Genomic DNA, 24,438 nt, shown 5'->3' with positions numbered 1-24,438 from the left:
CGGAACAGTTGGGACAGCATGCTCTCCAGCCCATCGCAAAAGCGATATATGTTGTTACATATTTCCACGTGAGGACAGCAAGCACACACATGCGCGCGTGTCCGTCAAAACACGGTACGTGTTCTGCAGCTGTGACGTCCAGGACCAGAGTTGTCAACAGCTCTTGCTGTGGGCAGCCAGCCATGCCCCCGTCCTTTGATCACGAGAGGCGCCTTGCCTGCGGGAGTGCAAGCAAACCACACGCACACACGTGTTGGAGCGGGGAGCGGGGAGCAGCATACAAAACACATGCACACGTGTTGTGGGGGGAACCGACACTCTTGCATGCCACATGTGTACTCGGCAACTCCACAGTCGTGGGGGCACTTTGACAAATTTCACCGCCAGCTCAAAAGTGATCGTCTGCTGACTGTTTTGTGCTAATAGCTCATATGGCCACACATTTTCTAAGTGCCAAGCAAGCGGTGTTAGATGTTCATGTGTATCACCTGGAATCTGGCCGACACCTGCCGCGAGAGGGATCAAATCGGCTCTCACAGGGCACACTCTGTCTTTCAGCCGCTGGTGTGCACAAATAGTTGTAGCAACAGGTGTATGAGGCATCAGAGGCAGCTACGATTTTACACATATTGCACATGATTCCTGCTTCATGCGCAATTCATGTGCAATTCCACCACATTCATACTATGTGTGAAGGGGCCCTTAATGAAGATCTTTTTTAAAATTTATTTTACTCCAGATATATTGTGGGAACAGCAGAGGTGTATGTGTAATCCATAATGAGCCAGCATGCATAGTAAGGAGAAATACGACTATGCAGTCAAGCTATATGTTATGAGTGCTATGCTTTTCTGGCATGTCACCATTGCTCTGCACACCACCGGCATGTCATATCAATTATTTTTTGGATGAATGGTGCCCAGGGGAGTTCCAGAGACTTGGGGGGCTTCTGCCAAGTTAGCTGATTATTTTCGTCGCTCTACAGGTAATTCTTATGGAGTGACATTGAGCAACAGCATGTACTTGGATGGTTTTGGCTTGAGTTTCCCAACCGGCTCTCCAATTTGGAGCTTAAGTATCATATTTTTCCAAGTAGGAGATCAATAAATTTGGTGCTCCAAATTATACTGGCACATTTGACCAACCAAAACATATGTCTTCAGCTAAATGAGAGAAGTGAAAGGTGCCAAAAACAGTTGATCAAATTCTGGTACTTATTAGATAGTCAGGTGCAGTGCTCTTGGGAAGCCCTGCCCTGGTCGAAGAGGTGGAGGTCTAGCTGTTGTGTTTCAGGACAGATACACATGCAGAATGATTGACTGTGAACATTTCCCCTCATTTGAATCACATATGATTAAGGTCGGTTCCTCAAGCAGTTTTTATGTAATTTTAATTTATCGTCCCCCTGGTTTTGCAGGCTCTTTTATCACAGAGTTTAACAGCTTTTTAATCATCTCTTATTAAACTCGAGAGACTTTTAGTTCTTTGTGATTTTAACCTGCACTTTGAAGACACTTTGTCTACCCCAGCAGTGGAATTTTTAAAGACTATGGAAATCCATGATTTTAGACATGTATTAGGCCCCACCCACCTAAAGGAACATACACTCGATCAAGTGTACTCACTAGGCCTACACGTCACAAACGTATGTGTTGAGGATGTCCACGAGTGATCATAGTGGCATTTTCTTTAATCTTTCTGTTCTTCTTGAGCCTCGACCTGTCCGTAAACAGGCCGAACGAAGGATCATCACAGAGACAACAGCAGGCAGATTCTGTGCCTTGTTTGATTCTTACGTTGTTGAACACTGCACAGATGTGGACAGCTTCTTGAACTGTTTTAATTCTCATTGTGCTACAATCTTGGACAAAGTTGCTCCTCTCAAGACAATCTGTGCTACCCATGAACACACCTGCCCTTGGATAAATGACAGCATCCGGAGTTTAAAGCCGCATTCACACCGGGCGCGACGCGAGCGACTGCAGCCACAGGTTGCCATGTAATCCCTATGTGAGGACGCGTTTTGGCGCCAAACTGCGCAGTGCGACGCAATGGACTCGAGTGAAGCGACGCGAGTGAAGCGATTTTGAGCATTTTGCGCATTTGTGGCATAATATTGCGTCGCCTCATGTCACGTTGCCCTCCTCCCCAAGTTCAAAAATCTGAACTTTTTCGTCTCGTCGCGCCGCAATGACCAATCAGGGACTGAATATGTAGTGACGTGGAGATGTCTGGAGTTTGACTGAAGATGTGAACATGTCCTGTATCTGGTAGCAGCCTGTGAGCAGGACTTATGTCTCTTTTGTCCTTTATTTCACAATCATGACAGAGTTTTTGGAGCGAACAGCAGCACCACAGCAGCGGGGAGCGGAGTTTCGCGCGCGAATCGTCCTGGAGATTATTTTACTTATTAAATACACACCTGTATAAAGCAAATGGTGACTGGTTTCTAAACACAATTATGACAGAGCTTTTGGAGCGAGCAGCAGCCCTACTTGCAGCAGCTGGAGCGGAGCTTTTTCCTTTTCTTTTCTCTTCTTACGTGCGCGCGCGAGCGAATTGTCTGTAGAGAATATTTTATTAATTAACTACACAGATGTATAATAAAACAAATGGTGACTGGTTTCTAAACACAATTATGACAGTTTTTTGGGGGAAGAGCGAGCTGCAGAAAGCAGCGGAGTTTTTTTTTTTAATTGTTTACATGTGCGCGCACGAACGGGACAGTTGATCCTCAAACTGGGTCCCGCAGAGGTGGAAGGACCGCTGAAAGCAGCCGTCACCCAGACACAGCTCCTGTAGCAAATAATGATACTCTCTGTATTGGGAGCTTTTCACAACAACTCACTCTGTGTGATCAAGGTCCGACATGTTAGCTTGACTGACAACGGAGCCGGCGAGCAGAATGGAAGCTCCTCCTATTTGATGACGCACCGGGGCGAATTTTCACAGCGAATGTCCACCCAAGCAGAGCGACACACCGGGCGAAGGAGGCGCGTCCGTCGCCTGGCGACCCACGCAAATTTGTAGCGTCTGATCGCGCCCGGTGTGAACGCGGCATAAAAAGAACGTGCCGTAAATTGAACGGCTATGGAAATCCACTCAGCTCCAGGTCCATAGGTTGCATCTTAAAGACCATATGTTGTCTTTAAATGAGTCTATAAAAGAGGCCAGATTTAAACACTTTCAACAATTAATAACAACAAATAAGGGAAACCCGATAGTGTTATTTGACACTATAAATTCTTTAGTGTCTAACACTGCTCCTGCTACCCCTGTGCTCTCTGAAGCTGACAGCAATAACTTTTTTTCTTTATTGTGAAAGTACAGGAAATAAAAGACCAAATAAACTGGCCTTCATATTCCGGCCCTATTCAGAGTGAGACACCTGCACAGATGTGGTCAACCTTCGACCCTGTGCATTTGGAAGACATTGTGGCATTGTCATCCAAAATGAGGCTGACGTTTAGCTTGGTCGACATTATCCCCTCTAAACTTCTCCTTAATATTCTTGACTATATTGGCCCATGGGTTACTGAATTGTTCAATTTTTCCCTTTCATCTGATGTATTTCCCACCCACTTCAAACATACGGTGATTGAACCAAGACTCAAAAAGCCTAACATGGACCAAGCAGAGTATAAAAGCTACTGCCCAATATCTAAGCTTCCCTTTCTATCTAAATTACTGGAAAAACTGGTAGCCAAACAAACTGACATCCTTCCTTGAGACATATAACATCTATGACAAATTCCAGTCAGGTTTTCGGAAACACCACTCTACTGAGACTGCACTGTTAAGAGTGTCCAGTGACATCATGATGTCTGCTGACGCTGGGAGGTGTATTGTGATGGTCCTCTTAGACCTGTCCTCTGCCTTTGACACAGTCGACCACACCATCATGGTCAATAGGCTGCGAGATCTGGTGGGGATGTCAGGCTCTGTGCTGAAATGGTTTACCTCCTATTTGACAAACAGGAGTTTTAGCGATTCAGTAAACCATGTTAGGTCTGAGTCAGCTCATCTGCAGTGCGGCATACCACAAGGCTCGGTGCTGGGGCCACTCTTGTTTCTTTTATATATTCTTCCCCTTGGGCAGATAATTCAGTGTTTCAGTGATGTGTCCTATCATCTGTATGCTGATGATATACAACTATACTGCTCTTTTAAAACTACGGAACTTTGGAAACTGAACTCTTTAATGAACTGTCTGTCACAGGTGAAGCAGTGGCTGAATGGAAATAGCCTTCAGTTGAACTCCGAGAAAACTGAGACACTTCTTGTTGCCCCTGATGATGCCATTCCCGGCATCAAGCAGCAGTTGGGTGACTTGGGCTTGTCAGTTAAGACAAGTCTGCGGAATCTCTGAGTCATCTTTGATGAAGTAATGTCTCTTTCTGAGCATTGTAATAAATTAATTAGAAATTGTTTTTTTCACTTGCGGAATATCGCCAAGCTGCGACAGGTGGTACCTTGCCATGAGCTGGAGACAATCATTCACGCCTTTATCTCCTCACGATTGGACTACTGTAACAGCCTGTTTACCTGCCATAGTAGAAAAGACCTTAACCGGCTACAGTACGTCCAAAACTCTGCTGCGAGGCTATTGACTCGTACAAATAGGAGAGCTCATATTACCCCTGTCCTAAAGTCTCTCCATTGGCTCCCAGTTGAGTCTAGACTCACTTTCAAAATCTTGGTCCTGATGTTCCAAGCCCTTCATGGTCAGGCTCCCGGATATATTAAAGATCTGATTCAGCCTTATACCTCTGCCCGTAGTCTCAGGTCTTCAGGTCAGAACCTGCTGATGGTTCCAAGAACCTGCTTTAAAACCCGAGGTGACAGATCTTTTAAAGCCACAGCTCCTCGTCTCTGGAATGAACTGCCACTTTTCCTGCGTTCCCTGGAATGTGCTGAGACTTTAAGAAGCATTTGAAGACTCTTCTCTTTAATAAGGCTTTTCAGAACTGACCAATTGTTAACCTTGTCCTTTGTTTTATCCATGTTTTATTATTTTTATAGTATTTTAACCTGTGAAGTGCTTTGTGACTTATGTCTGTGAAAGGCGCTATATAAATAAAATTTACTTACTTGCTTAGGTGTCACAAGACCAGGAAGAAATGTGACGTGTGAAATTAATACTGCAAGGAGGAGCAGCATTTTGATTCACTGCTCTAAAGTGACGACAGGCCGAGGTCGGTTGATCAGTACAACCTCTATGAGTAAGTTAAAAGACAACTCACGTTTAGCCCATTCAGTCTTGGGTCAGAGAACGTTCTTGCAGCAGCAGAAATTTTAACCTTTTTTTCTGGTAGTTCAGCCTACTTTTGAAACTAATGAAACAACTGATAAGGATTTTTGGGGAGCCGATACCAATAACGATATTCGGGACTAAAACTTTTTCAAGAATATACAGTATCTAACAATATATGGGTAAGAAATGGCAATGATTCTGAATATTTCACTATCAAACCCTTATAACAAAGAAATGTAATTGAGGCTTGATGTTTTACATTTTAAACATGAACCTTATTATAAATAACAATAAATATACTTCATTGAAGTTACCTAATTGAATTCCTGTTTTCTGTTTCTTCAGCTCTGTAAAACTTTGTAAAAACCTTGTAACTGTTAGAATGGCCTAAGCAGTCTCAATATCATCAGAGTGAGTTTTTCCTTTCCTTGTCTCCTGTGTGCTCGTTCTAGTGGTTGGTAAGGTTAGAATTTATTTGTGTGAAGTGCCTTGAGGCAGCTTTGTTGTGATTTGGCGCTATATAAAATATAATAACTTGAAAATTGAAAATGAAATATAACCAACAAGTAACCAACATTATCATGCTGCTGCCACACTGCTTTCACTTGGATTGGCAGGGGCTGTGTTGCACCACTCTGGACTTGCATAAAATAGACCTCTTGTCTAATTTGACCCCGCCTAGCTGGCGGCATAGCGAGCACTTGTCTCTTGTCACTGTAAAACATCCACTCTGATTAAAAATAAATGACAGCTGGTTACTTTTCCTCTGTCTTTTGGAGCTAATATGACAAATGGGTGATGGGGGTCCCATGTGTATTTGACAGCATTGTCATCCAAGTGCCTCCTACTGGATAAAGTGTGTAATGACACAATTTCCAACAGCCTAAGTGCATTGTTTATTTGGTAAAATAAGTTTTCATAGCTTCAAAACTAACAACTATACTGATATGTTCATGAAAGGCTCATTCATATTATCAGCCAACTAATATATCAGTTGGGCTCAAGAAACACATGTTTTGAAAAATTCAAAGATCTTGATGTTGGGATCTTGATATTGTCAGAACCAACTCAGGTAGGTTTTATAAAGGATATGAAATGATCATGTGACTGATGTTTCAAAGCACATTTGTAACACCCATGTCAAACCCTGAGGTTTGAACAATTCACAAAACATGGATCTTAGCTGTTGAAACTCCCATCTGCACTTCAATCAATTCAATCAATCAATTTTTTTTTATATAGCGCCAAATCACAACAAACAGTTGCCCCAAGGCGCTTTACATTGTAAGGCAAGGCCATACAATAATTATGTAAAACCCCAACGGTCAAAACGACCCCCTGTGAGCAAGCACTTGGCTACAGTGGGAAGGAAAAACTCCCTTTTAACAGGAAGAACCCTCCAGCAGAACCAGGCTCAGGGAGGGGCAGTCTTCTGCTGGGACTGGTTGGGGCTGAGGGAGAGAACCAGGAAAAAGACATGCTGTGGAGGGGAGCAGAGATCGATCACTAATGATTAAATGCAGAGTGGTGCATACAGAGCAAAAAGAGAAAGAAACAGTGCATCATGGGAACCCCCCAGCAGTCTACGTCTATAGCAGCATAACTAAGGGATGGTTCAGGGTCACCCGATCCAGCCCTAACTATAAGCTTTAGCAAAAAGGAAAGTTTTAAGCCTAATCTTAAAAGTAGAGAGGGTGTCTGTCTCCCTGATCTGAATTGGGAGCTGGTTCCACAGGAGAGGAGCCTGAAAGCTGAAGGCTCTGCCTCCCATTCTACTCTTACAAACCCTAGGAACTACAAGTAAGCCTGCAGTCTGAGAGCGAAGCGCTCTATTGGGGTGATATGGTACTACGAGGTCCCTAAGATAAGGTTGGACCTGATTATTCAAAACCTTATAAGTAAGAAGAAGAATTTTAAATTCTATTCTAGAATTAACAGGAAGCCAATGAAGAGAGGCCAATATGGGTGAGATATGCTCTCTCCTTCTAGTCCCCGTCAGTACTCTAGCTGCAGCATTTTGAATTAACTGAAGGCTTTTTAGGGAACTTTTAGGACAACCTGATAATAATGAATTACAATAGTCCAGCCTAGAGGAAATAAATGCATGAATTAGTTTTTCAGCATCACTCTGAGACAAGACCTTTCTGATTTTAGAGATATTGCGTAAATGCAAAAAAGCAGTCCTACATATTTGTTTAATATGCGCTTTGAATGACATATCCTGATCAAAAATGACTCCAAGATTTCTCACAGTATTACTAGAGGCCAGGGCAATGCCATCCAGAGTAAGGATCTGGTTAGACACCATGTTTCTAAGATTTGTGGGGCCAAGTACAATAACTTCAGTTTTATCTGAGTTTAAAAGCAGGAAATTAGAGGTCATCCATGTCTTTATGTCTGTAAGACAATCCTGCAGTTTAGCTAATTGGTGTGTGTCCTCTGGCTTCATGGATAGATAAAGCTGGGTATCATCTGCGTAACAATGAAAATTTAAGCAATACCGTCTAATAATACTACCTAAGGGAAGCATGTATAAAGTGAATAAAATTGGTCCTAGCACAGAACCTTGTGGAACTCCATAATTAACCCTAGTCTGTGAAGAAGATTCCCCATGTACATGAACAAATTGTAATCTATTAGACAAATATGATTCAAACCACCGCAGCGCAGTGCCTTTAATACCTATGGCATGCTCTAATCTCTGTAATAAAATTTTATGGTCAACAGTATCAAAAGCAGCACTGAGGTCTAACAGAACAAGCACAGAGATGAGTCCACTGTCCGAGGCCATAAGAAGATCATTTGTAACCTTCACTAATGCTGTTTCTGTACTATGATGAATTCTAAAACCTGACTGAAACTCTTCAAATAGACCATTCCTCTGCAGATGATCAATTAGCTGTTTTACAACTACCCTTTCAAGAATTTTTGAGAGAAAAGGAAGGTTGGAGATTGGCCTATAATTAGCTAAGATAGCTGGGTCAAGTGATGGCTTTTTAAGTAATGGTTTAATTACTGCCACCTTAAAAGCCTGTGGTACATAGCCAACTAACAAAGATAGATTGATCATATTTAAGATCGAAGCATTAAATAATGGTAGGGCTTCCTTGAGCAGCCTGGTAGGAATGGGGTCTAATAAACATGTTGATGGTTTGGATGAAGTAACTAATGAAAATAACTCAGACAGAACAATCGGAGAGAATGAGTCTAACCAAATACCGGCATCACTGAAAGCAGCCAAAGATAACGATACGTCTTTGGGATGGTTATGAGTAATTTTTTCTCTAATAGTTAAAATTTTGTTAGCAAAGAAAGTCATGAAGTCATTACTAGTTAAAGTTAATGGAATACTCAGCTCAATAGAGCTCTGACTCTTTGTCAGCCTGGCTACAGTGCTGAAAAGAAACCTGGGGTTGTTCTTATTTTCTTCAATTAGTGATGAGTAGAAAGATGTCCTAGCTTTACGGAGGGCTTTTTTATAGAGCAACAGACTCTTTTCCAGGCTAAGTGAAGATCTTCTAAATTAGTGAGATGCCATTTCCTCTCCAACTTACGGGTTATCTGCTTTAAGCTACGAGTTTGTGAGTTATACCACGGAGTCAGGCACTTCTGATTTAAAGCTCTCTTTTTCAGAGGAGCTACAGCATCCAAAGTTGTCTTCAATGAGGATGTAAAACTATTGACGAGATACTCTATCTCACAGAGTTTAGGTAGCTACTCTGCACTGTGTTGGTATATGGCATTAGAGAACATAAAGAAGGAATCATATCCTTAAACCTAGTTACAGCGCTTTCTGAAAGACTTCTAGTGTAATGAAACTTATTCCCCACTGCTGGGTAGTCCATCAGAGTAAATGTAAATGTTATTAAGAAATGATCAGACAGCAGGGAGTTTTCAGGGAATACTGTTAAGTCTTCTATTTCCATACCATAAGTCAGAACAAGATCTAAGATATGATTAAAGTGGTGGGTGGACTCATTTACTTTTTGAGCAAAGCCAATAGAGTCTAATAATAGATTAAATGCAGTGTTGAGGCTGTCATTCTCAGTATCTGTGTGGATGTTAAAATCGCCCACTATAATTATCTTATCTGAGCTAAGCACTAAGTCAGACAAAAGGTCTGAAAATTCACAGAGAAACTCACAGTAACGACCAGGTGGATGATAGATAATAACAAATAAAACTGGTTTTTGGGACTTCCAATTTGGATGGACAAGACTAAGAGTCAAGCTTTCAAATGAATTAAAGCTCTGTCTGGGTTTTTGATTAATTAATAAGCTGGAATGGAAGATTGCTGCTAATCCTCCGCCCCGGCCCGTGCTACGAGCATTCTGACAGTTAGTGTGACTCGGGGGTGTTGACTCATTTAAACTAACATATTCATCCTGCTGTAACCAGGTTTCTGTAAGGCAGAATAAATCAATATGTTGATCAATTATTATATCATTTACCAACAGGGACTTAGAAGAGAGAGACCTAATGTTTAATAGACCACATTTAACTGTTTTAGTCTGTGGTGCAGTTGAAGGTGCTATATTATTTTTTCTTTTTGAATTTTTTATGCTTAAATAGATTTTTGCTGGTTATTGGTGGTCTGGGAGCAGGCACCGTCTCTACGGGGATGGGGTAATGAGGGGATGGCAGGGGGAGAGAAGCTGCAGAGAGGTGTGTAAGACTACAACTCTGCTTCCTGGTCCCAACCGTGGATAGTCACGGTTTGGAGGATTTAAGAAAATTGGCCAGATTTCTAGAAATGAGAGCTGCTCCATCCAAAGTGGGATGGATGCCGTCTCTCCTAACAAGACCAGGTTTTCCCCAAAAGCTTTGCCAATTATCTATGAAGCCCACCTCATTTTTTGGACACCACTCAGACAGCCAGCAATTCAAGGAGAACATGCGGCTAAACATGTCACTCCCGGTCCGATTGGGGAGGGGCCCAGAGAAAACTACAGAGTCCGACATTGTTTTTGCAAAGTTACACACCGATTCAATGTTAATTTTAGTGACCTCCGATTGGCGTAACCGGGTGTCATTACTGCCGACGTGAATTACAATCTTACCAAATTTACGCTTAGCCTTAGCCAGCAGTTTCAAATTTCCTTCAATGTCGCCTGCTCTGGCCCCCGGAAGACAATTGACTATGGTTGCTGGTGTCGCTAACTTCACATTTCTCAAAACAGAGTCGCCAATAACCAGAGTTTGATCCTCGCCGGGTGTGTCGCCGAGTGGGGAAAAACGGTTAGAAATGTGAACGGGTTGGCGGTGTACACGGGGCTTCTGTTTAGAACTACGCTTCCTCCTCACAGTCACCCAGTCGGCCTGCTTTCCCGGCTGCTCGGGATCTGCCAGGGGGTAACTAACGGCGGCTAAGCTACCTTGGTCCGCACCGACTACAGGGGCCTGGCTAGCTGTAGAATTTTCCACGGTGCGGAGCAGAGTCTCCAATTCGCCCAGCCTGGTCTCCAAAGCTACGAATAAGCTACACTTATTACAAGTACCATTACTGCTAAAGGAGGCCGAGGAATAACTAAACATTTCACACCCAGAGCAGAAAAGTGCGGGAGAGACAGGAGAAGCCGCCATGCTAAATCGGCTAAGAGCTAGTAGCTGCGCTAAGCTAGCGGATTCCTAAAAACACACAAAGTGAATAATGTGTAAATAATTTAGAGGTGATTCAGCAGAAGGAGTGCTTTAGTTAAGGCACGTAAAGATTACACTGGGAAACAAATCGGAATCTAGATAACTAGATCAATCTAACTGCGCAGATTAAACAGCTAACAGATACAGAAAAACACCGCAGTGCTCCGGAACAGGAAGTGATACAATACCGCCAAGTGATACAATACCGCCAAGTGATACAATACCGCCACTTAAAGACTCTACTGACTAAAAGAACATGAACACAAGACAATCTGGCATCACATTTGAGAAATGGAGGCACATACACAGAGGGAGTAATCAGTCAACTGAATGCAGATGTGTGATTGTGCAGGTGAACAGGAGGAGCAGAAGTTCCAGACTGGATGGGAAGGTCACAAAACATCTGTAGCAGCGAAAAGTATAGAAAACAAACTGTTACTTTTACAGAGGTGAGGACATGATTACAGTCACAAAACTCAAACATACTAATTGTCATAGGCTAATTGAAGTGTACAGTAAGTGTACTTAACGTTCATGTCCACAAGCTTAAACGTATATCTGTGTTTTATAACACAACTACAGACTTTTACTTATATAATTTAAAGGTGTCTTATTATGCAAAATTCATATGTTTTTAATTCTTTCTTTAACAGTTACACAGTGTTGTTGGGGTTTTGTGCAAAACAGCCCAGACGTCCCACAATTCTGTGACTCGGCATGTACAAGACTTGATTAAGCCTTACCAGGTTATAGTAAGACGGTAAGGGCTACGGCAGTCTGGCAATCTGACATTTGACCTCAGTGACCTCGACCGTCACCTAAATTATGGTCTTCTGGCTGATCTTGCCAGGACACTTCTCAGTAACATAGCTGATCTTGCCAGGATACTTCTAGATAACATCTCCGTGTGTTCCACTCAGGATGAAAATCACATTCCTTGACCTTTACCAAAATGAATTCTTCAAGTCAAATTTCAGGGTCTTCATTTACTGACATATCAAGCTTGGTGTGAACCAGCTAAAGGACTTGCGACAGACATAACCTTGGCCTGAATGATTGACCTTTGGCCTTGCTGGGCAATTTCACAGTTTTGTCTTTCAGTGTTATCCAAGGTCAAAGGTCATGTGAATAAAAGATGAATGATATGACTTGTAGTGTTTAATATTAACCACAACTGTATGTTTAACCAGTTCCTCAAAAGAACCATTTGAAAAAGGTTTTGTCATTCATTGTCACCTAAGGTCAAAGGTCATGTGAATAATAGAATGGTGATATATGGCTTCATATTAGTGTTTGATAGTGACAACGGGTGTATGTTTGGCCAATTTCTAGTGTACAAGCATTTGGCTAAAATTTTGACCTTGGCCTGGGATCTTGACTTTCAATCAAGTTTTCTTCAAAATCCAATCACCTTGTCTTTGGCTGAACTTTTTCCATTTCACGAAGTTCAGTCCAAATCTACGGACTCCTGGAAGTGTCATTGCAAAATGTTTTGCATGTGGAGAGAATGTGCGCACGTTTTATTATATTGTGCGCTCGTTTTGTTATATTGTGCGCATGTTTTGTTATATTGTGCGCACGTTTTAAGCATCGTTTGAGTAAAACAAAGGCACAATCTACTTAAACGTGGCCACAATTTGTAAAACGTGCACTCAGTATTGTCGTGACACATAAATGTTGGCTATTAGTCAACAAACCAGCAGACAGTGTAATACATTTCCCCATTAGATATGGATCTGGTCAGGATATATCATCATGGTTTGGGCGCAAAAGGACATATAGAGAACTCTGGCTACCCAGCATGACATCATCTGGAGGTTAAGCACATTAAAAAGGATGCTGAGGGTGAAGCGTCTCCCCGTCGTGAGGATGACAATTTAGGTCATATTATGGAGTTCATTTTGAACAAAAGGAAAACATGCACTCATTTTATTAATTCAAGGTCTCGATTAAAGGAAAATGTGCACACATTTTATTAATTTGAGGGCTCAATTAAAGGAAAATGTGCACACGAATTATCACGGCCAGAAAAAAATATCACTTTAAGTGACCTCTCCCGGGTTCTGTACAAATCAAATTAAAATTCTATGAAACAGGACTGAAACATTACCGCTGCATGCAAGGTGAAATAATACAAAATTTCACAAAAAGTCCCCTTTAAAATGACAGACACACATGCACGTTGTTTCTTAGAAGCCTCAGTTATTTATTATTACAGTGATTATTTTAGGATGCATTCAGTCAGTGTCTCAGGATTTGTTGGACTGAGTGCACAGACTAGTGCCATCATGCCTGCATTTTCCCACTCTCACTTTTGCTCCCCGCTTGTCGCCTTGCTGCATTTCTTCCTGGAGCCTGTGACTTCCTTTCATGAAGTCCCTTCTGTCACAATTCCCAAACACATTTCACATCACAGTCACACGCTACTGACACGGTCTCCTCTCAAGTCATATTACTGCCCAACAATCTGGATGCTCTGCTGCCCATCCTGCATGTTTGAAAGTGGGGGGAGGAGATAAAGCCAGACCAGTTCACCAGCTGCAGATGATGGGGGGTGTGTGTGTGCGGTTTACTGTTTATGGCGTTAACCTTCATCAGCTTTGCCTCACAAATTCTATTAATCACCCCAGTGAGAAATCAATAGAGTGTATTATACCTCTCGCATCACAGTAATTCATGGCCCATTTCTTTTTTCTATACTTTCTCCTCAAACACAACTCACACTCGCTTTCCCCCTAATCATGACTTCTACTTTACGGTTTATTGCATGTCACCCAGTGCGGCGTGTGCGTATCTCCTCTTCTTCATCATGACATTAAGGAATGTTCAAGTTTATTACCATAATTATAGCCTGTCTGCTGGACAAGATTTAACAGCTGCTCTCTACCTTCTCTAGGTGTCTGTGTGCTGGTTTGTGTGTGTGTGTAAGTGTGTGTGCATTTGCGTGCACGGGGGAAGACTGTGAAATGAGAAATGCTGATAGTCCTGCTTTATCAATGTTGAGCCTGAGGGAGCAAACAGAAGAGATGACAATAATGAACAAAAGCGTTCATGGCAAAAACAGGCGATTACACGAAGCCTCTTTAAATTGCACGTAGTGGATTTTCATTGTTTTGTGATTATACATTAATGATACATAGACAGGTAATCGTTACGATGAGCTGTGAGTGTGTCTGTGGCTCACTGCCCTTTGTGTTTCCACTTTTTTCTTAAACTTGTCTCCCTGTGGAGTCTGTGCAGCAGCTTTGGAAGGGTTCCTGCAGCGGCGATGATGCATAGCCCACATTTATGATGTGTCTCATGCCAAAAGTGAGACACGGACCTCATGTGGTGCTTGAGATTGCAAAACGCGCAGGAGCAAATTGTAGCTGTGCTCTGTGCCACAGCTTGAATCTCTGATTTGTCACAATGCTATGTGTATTTGGAATATAAGCACAGCTTCATCTTTGTTAACACTTCTTTTATTTCTAGTCTTACAAATCTTCAAATGGCTAAAAAAACAGAAAGGGATTTGCGGTGATCTGGGGAAGTCACGGTGAGATGGACTCTTCAAACATGGCCTTGCTCCTGCTAGAGTTCCTTTATTCAGAGAGTAGTGACATGACGAGTCGAAAAACAAACAAACAAACATACAAAAAACAGTCACGTGACTCATGGTGCCATCTTGGGGCCAATATCTCTGTTAATCTATCTGCAGTGAAATCCAGCTGTTTTATTTATTTATTCGCTGAAAATTGTTGTCCATTTGGATTCACAAATAGACACAACAAGGGCTTAGATTCCCTTCAATCCGAACAGAAGAAACATTTGGGAAAATAAAGTCAGTCATGTGGGATGGAAGCCGACATCATTGTCAAAGCTTTGAGAGGTAAATTTAGTGTTCCATCCCGTGTACTGTAAAACTCACCTAAACCATCATCATATACTCAACAAAAATATAAACGCAACACTTTTGGTTTTGCTCCCATTTTGTATGAGATGAACTCAAAGATCTAAAACTTTTTCCACATACACAGTATCACCATTTCCCTCAAATATTGTTCACAAACCAGTCTAAATCTGTGATAGTGAGCACTTCTCCTTTGCTGAGATAATCCATCCCACCTCACAGGTGTGCCATATCAAGATGCTGATTAGACACCATGATTAGTGCACAGGTGTGCCTTAGACTGCCCACAATAAAAGGCCACTCTGAAAGGTGCAGTTTCATCACACAGCACAATGCCACAGATGTCGCAAGATTTGAGGGAGCGTGCAATTGGCATGCTGACAGCAGGAATGTCAACCAGAGCTGTTGCTCGTGTATTGAATGTTCATGTCTCTACCATAAGCCGTCTCCAAAGTCGTTTCAGAGAATTTGGCAGTACATCCAACCAGCCTCACAACCGCAGACCACGTGTAACCACACCAGCCCAGGACCTCCACATCCAGCATGTTCACCTCCAAGATCGTCTGAGACCAGCCACTCGGACAGCTGCTGAAACAATCGGTTTGCAAAACCAAAGAATTTCTGCACAAAATGTCAGAAACCATCTCAGGGAAGCTCATCTGCATGCTCGTCGTCCTCATCGGGGTCTCGACCTGACTCCAGTTTGTCATCGTAACCGACTTGAGTGGGCAAATGCTCACATTCGCTGGCATTTGGCATGTTGGAGAGGTGTTTTCTTCACGGATGATGCCCTCGCATGTGGAACCGGAGTCATTTCTGTGATTAAAAGCCCAGCTGTTTATTTTTTTCCCACCGTGCTCAGACTGGGACCCACAGCTTGACGTGCACCTGTTAAATCAGACACTGCAAAAGGTTGTGATTTGAGACTTTTCTGCTTTCACTCCTTTGTCTCCCATCATATTTTAATAGTTTTTGCAGTGTGCATGCTGATTACATTTTGGGATCACGTAAGTTTGGCAGAAGAAGAAGAAATTGTACAGCTTACCTTTGATTTGGAAGTGATGACTGTAGAAAGAAAAGCTTGTTGAGGGTCAAATTAATCCATAATAATGCATAATCCAGCAGCGGAGAACTTAAAACTGTCACGCACGTCATTGCATGACACGGAGTTACAGAGCTGTAGAAGTGTAAATCAGGCTTTAAATTCATTAAATAAATCATCATGAATTGTAAATGTATGTAAATTTGATAGCTTAACTATTTTTATATTTATTTTGATAGCACCTGTACCTGGATGTGTTGCTCTATGTAGTTAAATGATTAAAAAAAAAAAAAAATGTTGAAAGCATAAAAGGTTCATTCAGTAGTTCAGCACAGTTGGCCCCAAAATGGCACCATGTTCTCAGTTGATGCTACTTTCTCAATAAAGGGACCCTAGCTCCTGCTCCCCCTCCCTTATGAAAATGGGGATTTGACATCACTCTTTGGATTCACCCACGCACAGTACAAGTCCAAAACAAAGTGGATCATAGAGTTATAGAAGTCCAGACTATCTCATGGACCTATTTCTGACCAACTGCAGATTCCAAGATTGTACATGTATAAAAGTTTTTGGGTCCCAAACTGTCACCCTCAGTTCAGAGGAAACTAGTTCTTTTGCTCATGAACAATCCAGGAACCACCAATACGCAGAACTGCTATGATGTGGAAGCTGCTGGAACGTTAGTGTCAGCAAGAGAGTGTCAAGAGAGCTCCACTGTACAATTTCATAGACTGACTGACTGACTGCTATCTAACAAACAAGCTCCTGCTCCAAAATCAACACCTTCAAGTTCAGTTGATGTTCGCACCTGACCACATGGACAACATAAGTTACCTAAAGGTGGTCCACACACAAGTACAGTCTAGACCTTACACCATGAGCAAACACATTGATTTATTCTCAAAAACTGTTATAGGAAGAAACCTAAATAGTGGGGCGGCATAGCAAAACAATTGTTCATTTTGTGATAAAAGCATGGAATTTGGCACACATAGTCTAAATTAACTACTGTTTATTTTCAGATATGGAGCCATCCTGGAGCTGACCTCTAAGGAGCTACAGGGGTCAATAAAGAATTACTCATCCATCCATCCATTTTCTTTCGCTTTATCCGGAGTCGGGTCGCGGGGGCAGCAGCTCAAGCAAAGCCACCCAGACCTCCCGATCCACACACACCTCCCCCAGCTCCTCCGGGGGAACCCCAAGGCGTTCCCAAGCCAGCCGAGAGATGTAATCCTTCCAGCGTGTCCTGGGTCTTCCCCGGGACCTCCTCCCAATGGGACGTGCCCGGAACACCTCTCCAGCGAGGCGTCCAGGGGGCATCCGGAAAGATGCCCGAGCCACCTCAACTGACTCCTTTTGACGTGGAGGAGCAGCGGCTCGACTCCGAGCTCCTCCCGAGTGACCGAGCTCCTCACCCTATCTCTAAGGGAGCGCCCAGCCACCCTGCGGAGGAAACTCATCTCGGCCGCTTGTACCCGCGATCTCGTTCTTTTGGTCATGAGCCAAATCTCATGACCATAGGTGAGGATTGGAACGTAGATCGATCGGTAAATCGAGAGCTTTGCCCCCCTACTCAGCTCTCTCTTCACCACGACGGTCCGATACAGCGACCGCATCACTGCAGACGCTGCACCGATCCGTCTATCGATCTCATGCTCCATCTGTCCCTCACTCGTGAATAAGACCCCAAGATACTTAAACTCCTCCACTTGAGGCAAGGACGCTCCACCGACCTGAAGAGGGCAAAACATCTTTTTTTCCGGTCGAGAACCATGGCCTCAGATTTGGAGGTGCTGATTTTCATCCCGGACGTCAAAATTTTTTAAAATGCTACAGTCATGTTGAAAATAAATAATAGGATTAATAAATGGAATAGTTTTGTGTTGTGTGGGCTGCTGAAGAGGAGGTACTGCTGGCCCACCACCACCAGATGGCGCCCTGCTTGAAGTGCGGGCTTCAAGCACGAGAGGGCGTCGGAGCAACAGAGAGTGACAGCTGTCACTCATCATCAGCACCAGCTGTCACTCATCATCTACATCACCATAAAAGCCGGACTGCAACTCCACCTCCCCGCCGAGAAATCAGCATCTGTAAGAGGTAATATTCTCTGCTGACTTAAAACATTGAGTAATAATCTGAACTTCTTTGCAGCCATTTTCCTGTGGTGTTGCCTTATCTGTGGGATTGGCGTTTGGTGTGATCAGCGACGGCTTCGCTTCACACTCCAACCAGATAAGTGGTTAGACAGGAGCTGCACGAGTGTGTGATTGGAGGTGGAGGTGCTCCCTCCCGAAAGAACACAGACTGTGGAATTACTGAGTGTGCGAACTCACACTCATCTACACTGTTTCTGTTCTCTGCCAGCAGTACCAGGTCTGACAGCTGGAGACGGTGGCCACCTGGGGATCCAGGACTTGGCGGCTCCGGTGTTCTTCAGATCTGTTGGCGGTGGGGGCCGTGTGGGATCCGGCTCGGTTCTGGACGGACGTCTTCTATCCTCAAGCCTGCCCACACATCACTCTACATATAATTGTCTGTATTACCAAAACTGTATTGGTCTGTATTCCGTTGTGCACTTCACAACATTAAATTGTTACTGTTTGGCTTATCCATTGTCCGTTCATTTAGTGCCCCCTGTTGTGGGTCCGTGTTCCTATACTTTCACAACAGTTTTGACTGTGTTAAATGCTTGGTTTCCAAAGCAAAGGTCAAACAAGGTCGACATCCATTGGATTCTATGGCATGTGACATATGTTAACCCCTAACATGATAACTAAGCATGAGAGATGGTGCAAACTCGTCCTTTTAAAATGCTATTAACTCAACCAACATCTTGCATCATTTTTCACCAAAATTGGAGCAACTTTAACTTTTGACCCCTGTACAAACTGAAACTGACCTTTGTCACCATTTTTGCTGTTTTTACCCCATAACTCCATGGAATTCAGTCACAGATTGTCCAAATTATACCTTTTGGAATCATTATGATCAGACAAATACATTTTGACTCCTGTGTAATTCTTTATTGACCCCTGTAGCTCATTAGAAGTCAGCTCCATGATGGCTCCATATCTGAAAATAAACATTAGTTAATTTAGAATATGTGTGCCAAATTCCATGCTGTTATCACAAAATGAACAATTTTTATGGAAATTTTAGCTAAGCTGCACCACTAAAACAAAACAAGACTCATTGACCACCTGCTATGGCCATTCCAACAAGCCAGAATAAAAACAACAATAGAAGACTCAGAGAACAGGCAATGACAGAAATGTTGTAGCTAAACAGCCAAATATTGCCCAGTGTTCATAGCAGCAGTCAGGTAGGTCAGTGACTGTACTAATGCCAAATCACTCACTGAGGCAGAAGATTTCCGATAGCTTTCCCCAACTTAGATCTACCTCCAGCCTCTCTAGAGAAACTAATCTCCAGAAATGTGAGTTCTACAATAAAGACTCAGGAGACTAGAAAGCGTTAACGATTTAATCCATAGTGGTATTGTACCTAATGTTAGAACAGTCTTTGTAGTGGTCTTGCGATGGAGAACGGGTATGCTGACCTTTAATCCTACCATTGAAGAATGCAGGGGAGTGTCAGACAGTGACTAAGTGGTGGCGGTGGGGTGGAGCAGATTATGTTTCTGGCCGACAACTGCAAACAACAGAAAGGCAAGTTGGAACTGACATTTTTAAATAACCTGTAGTTTTCCTATTAGTTGTAAGTTGATATAAATTGCAAATGCCTGCATCCATATAATGCTTTTATGGTCAAAGTGCTTTACACTGATGCCTCACTATCACTCATTCACACACACACACACACACACACACACACACACACACACACACACACACACACACACACACACACACACACACACACACACACACACACACACACACACACACACACACACCAATGTTGGGGTGCTGCCCTGCAAGGCACTCACTACTTACCGGGAGCAACTTGGGGATTAAGGACCTTCCCCAAGGGCCCTAACTGATTTTCTGGTCTGATCGGGATTTGAATCAAAAATCTGCTGGTCACAAGCACACAACTTTAAGGATGATGACCAGCTGCTTCCTACTGGGGACATGGTTTTTGCCGATTAGGTGAATCGAAATGACACCTTTGAAAACTGAGTCTCCCTGGTTGAACTTGTAGTACGCTACATTTCATGAGTTCAAAATTTCCAATGTAGACTGCATCAATCAATCAATCAATCAATCAATTTTTTTATATAGCGCCAAATCACAACAAACAGTTGCCCCAAGGCGCTTTATATTGTAAGGCAAGGCCATACAATAATTATGTAAAACCCCAACGGTCAAAACGACCCCCTGTGAGCAAGCACTTGGCTACAGTGGGAAGGAAAAACTCCCTTTAAACAGGAAGAAACCTCCAGCAGAACCAGGCTCAGGGAGGGGCAGTCTTCTGCTGGGACTGGTTGGGGCTGAGGGAGAGAACCAGGAAAAAGACATGCTGTGGAGGGGAGCAGAGATCGATCACTAATGATTAAATGCAGAGTGGTGCATACAGAGCAAAAAGAGAAAGAAACAGTGCATCATGGGAACCCCCCAGCAGTCTACGTCTATAGCAGCATAACTAAGGGATGGTTCAGGGTCACCTGATCCAGCCCTAACTATAAGCTTTAGCAAAAAGGAAAGTTTTAAGCCTAATCTTAAAAGTAGAGAGGGTGTCTGTCTCCCTGATCTGAATTGGGAGCTGGTTCCACAGGAGAGGAGCCTGAAAGCAGAAGGCTCTGCCTCCCATTCTACTCTTACAAACCCTAGGAACTACAAGTAAGCCTGCAGTCTGAGAGCGAAGCGCTCTATTGGGGTGATATGGTACTACGAGGTCCCTAAGATAAGATGGGACCTGATTATTCAAAACCTTATAAGTAAGAAGAAGAATTTTAAATTCTATTCTAGAATTAACAGGAAGCCAATGAAGAGAGGCCAATATGAGTGAGATATGCTCTCTCCTTCTAGTCCCCGTCAGTACTCTAGCTGCAGCATTTTGAATTAACTGAAGGCTTTTTAGGGAACTTTTAGGACAACCTGATAATAATGAATTACAATAGTCCAGCCTAGAGGAAATAAATGCATGAATTAGTTTTTCAGCATCACTCTGAGACAAGACCTTTCTGATTTTAGAGATATTGCGTAAATGCAAAAAAGCAGTCCTACATATTTGTTTAATATGCGCTTTGAATGACATATCCTGATCAAAAATGACTCCAAGATTTCTCACAGTATTACTAGAGGTCAGGGTAATGCCATCCAGAGTAAGGATCTGGTTAGACACCATGTTTCTAAGATTTGTGGGGCCAAGTACAATAACTTCAGTTTTATCTGAGTTTAAAAGCAGGAAATTAGAGGTCATCCATGTCTTTATGTCTGTAAGACAATCCTGCAGTTTAGCTAATTGGTGTGTGTCCTCTGGCTTCATGGATAGATAAAGCTGGGTATCATCTGCGTAACAATGAAAATTTAAGCAATACCGTCTAATAATACTACCTAAGGGAAGCATGTATAAAGTGAATAAAATTGGTCCTAGCACAGAACCTTGTGGAACTCCATAATTAACTTTAGTCTGTGAAGAAGATTCCCCATTTACATGAACAAATTGTAATCTATTAGACAAATATGATTCAAACCACCGCAGCGCAGTGCCTTTAATACCTATGGCATGCTCTAATCTCTGTAATAAAATTTTATGGTCAACAGTATCAAAAGCAGCACTGAGGTCTAACAGAACAAGCACAGAGATGAGTCCACTGTCCGAGGCCATAAGAAGATCATTTGTAACCTTCACTAATGCTGTTTCTGTACTATGATGACTTCTAAAACCTGACTGAAACTCTTCAAATAGACCATTCCTCTGCAGATGATCAGTCAGCTGTTTTACAACTACCCTTTCAAGAATTTTTGAGAGAAAAGGAAGGTTGGAGATTGGCCTATAATTAGCTAAGATAGCTGGGTCAAGTGATGGCTTTTTAAGTAATGGTTTAATTACTGCCACCTTAAAAGCCTGTGGTACATAGCCAACTAACAAAGATGGATTGATCATACTTAAGATCGAAGCATTAAATAATGGTAGGGCTTCCTTGAGCAGCCTGGTAGGAATGGGGTCTAATAAACATGTTGATGGTTTGGATGAAGTAACTAATGAAAATAACTCACACATGTGGATGCAAGTACAAGTGGATGTACTTGCATCCACATTGATGCAAGTACACTCCCATTCATACATGAGATAACCATGAATTCATCCTACACCTATTCAGAATCTTACATTATGTCACATCCAACACTCATGAAAGTGCCCAAATTAGTTCCAGAGTCTTGTTCAGTTACTCCACAGCAACCTCACACATATCATTAGATATGAGCCGTACAGTAATATAACCCTCAAGCTCATGAAAGGCTCCACTGCACATTTATAGTGTCTCAGCTATTAGCTTTGAAAATTTAGAGCAGGGGTGGGCAAACATGTGCCATGAAGGGCCAAGACAGTGCCGGTTTCCCTTTCTACCAATCACCTCAGCAGGTGATTTCATTGATGTTCAGGTGTCTCAACAGGTGATTTCATTAATATTCAAGTGTCTCAGCAGGCGATTTTATTGATGTTCAGGTGTCTCAACAGGTGATTTCATTGATATTTAAGTGTCTCAGCAGGCGATTGTATTGATGTTCAGGTGTCTCAGTGGGTGATTTCATTGATGTTCAGGTGTCTCAGCAGGTGATGTCATTGATGATCAGGTGTTTATATTCAGGGGAGAAGGTCGTCAGCAAACCCACCTGCTGAGGTGATTGGTTGCAAGGAAAACCTGGCCCTTGTTGCCCACCCCTGATCTAGATGATCAATCTTCTGGAGGAGCATTTTACTGTATGATCAGATGAGACAAAGCTTGAGTTCTTTGGCCACTATGAAAACTCCTGGAGAACTGTATGACACTATTTGGATTAGGAAAAGTGAGGCATTAAACCGTAAGAACCCTGTACAAAGTGTTAAGCATGGCACTGCTAGCATCATGCTTTTGGCTGCTTTGCTGTTAGAGAAACTGGTACATTGCCCAGAGTAGATTGAAAAACAAGGAATAAGAACTACCTCAGATTTCTTCAGCAATGCTCCATAACCATAAGGCCAACAGCTGATACTTGGACATTATCAGATTGTCCAACAGGACAGTGACTCCCAACATACATCAAAGCTGTTTGATGAATGGATAAAGTAGACCTTCACAAAGTCCTGACCTCAGAAGTAAGCAAGTTCTTCAAGGCCCTGAGGTGCATCGAGTTTGTGCTTATGCTCAGATATCGCAGTTTGTTGTACAATTATTCTGCCCAAGTGTGAAAGGATGGCTTAAAATAAATCATGAAAAGCTCAGTATTGCCATGATATTAAAGTTTTCATTACAACTGTAAAAACACTGGTCAGGTCCTCTCATATGTTTCTGATCGCAAGGAAGGTAATGGACAATCAGTGCACCAAGATTGAATCACAACTAAAAGGCACTACAGATACTTGAAACTGCTGTAAATCTTTCTCCTTGTCATTTCCAAACACTCATCCAGGCAGTTTACTGGCATCGGCGTCCTTAGACTGTTTAGTGGCGGAGCAGGGCTGCATCCAGGAGCAGTCCTGCATGGTACTGTATCGACTGCTGGAGTACTGCTCGGCTGAGGAGGCGGTGTCGCCTCTGGGACCAGATGCTCGCCTGGAGTGCTTAGAGGCCCAGAATTCCTTGCAGAGGTATCGCCCCCTCCAGGTATGCAAGTGCCAGCGTGGCTCTCGTAGGGAGGAACATTGCCTCAGGGTCTACTGGACTGTGAGATTTGCAGGTGGGTTTGAGGACGGGCATCAATGCCTTCCTGTCTGTATTTTACTTCTTTGCTGTAAGTTAAATGTTATCATTTTCCTCTTCACTCTTCTGATATTGTAGCATATGATGAGTATGATGTGTCCCCATATGAAGAACTCAAGTTAAATCTAGTGAGAAACATTGAAATGTCTCGCATGGCGTCCATCATGGCAGGTACTGTCCCAACCGAAATGATCTAACAGCAGCATCCTGTGTCTATTCTTCCTGCTATGCATCACTGTGTTTGCCTTCTTCTATCCCCCCCAGCTTCCTCTCTTTCTGTGGATGGCCAAAACCAGTGTCTAAAGGCAGCGCAGGACTGTGGCCTATATGAAAAATGCGGCTCCTTGCGGTCAGAATATGTTGTCGCCTGCACCAAGCGAGCAACTTTCTCTGACAACAGCTGCAACCGTCAGAAATGCCATAAAGCCCTGCGGCGCTTCCTGGAGCGGGTTCCAGAAGAATATAGCTTTGCCCTCCTGTTCTGTCCCTGCTCTGACACTCTGTGTGGGGAGCGCCGTCGCAAGACCATTGTCCCGTCGTGCTCCTATGAGGAGAATGTGAGAGGGGAGGAGCGTATGGGCAAGCCCAACTGCCTCAGTCTGCAGAACTACTGCTCCAGAGATGAGCTGTGTAGGTAGGTTGTTTGGTTCTGTCGTATATATCATGCAGTAGCATAGGACAAAGAGAACTCCATGGACAGGAAAGCATTGCTATAATTTTTACAGAAACATAATGTCAAT

At 42.9% G+C, this 24,438-nt stretch overlaps 1 protein-coding gene across 1 annotated transcript in view; it reads left to right on the top strand.

The window, feature by feature from the left end:
* Positions 1-24,438, top strand: part of LOC117517478 (GDNF family receptor alpha-4-like) — a 129,337-nt gene that overhangs the window by 66,889 nt on the left and 38,010 nt on the right. Inside the window, exons 2-4 of the mRNA XM_034178510.1 lie at positions 23,409-23,675; positions 23,777-23,869; positions 23,963-24,332. Coding sequence (XP_034034401.1) covers positions 23,409-23,675; positions 23,777-23,869; positions 23,963-24,332 — 730 coding nt within the window. The remainder of the gene's footprint in view (positions 1-23,408; positions 23,676-23,776; positions 23,870-23,962; positions 24,333-24,438) is intronic.

The sequence above is a fragment of the Thalassophryne amazonica genome, chromosome 9, assembly GCF_902500255.1.
Source record: "Thalassophryne amazonica chromosome 9, fThaAma1.1, whole genome shotgun sequence".
Lineage (NCBI taxonomy): Eukaryota > Metazoa > Chordata > Actinopteri > Batrachoidiformes > Batrachoididae > Thalassophryne > Thalassophryne amazonica.
The sequence above is the reverse complement of the archived record's forward strand: the minus strand, read 5'-3'. Positions and strand labels throughout refer to the sequence as shown.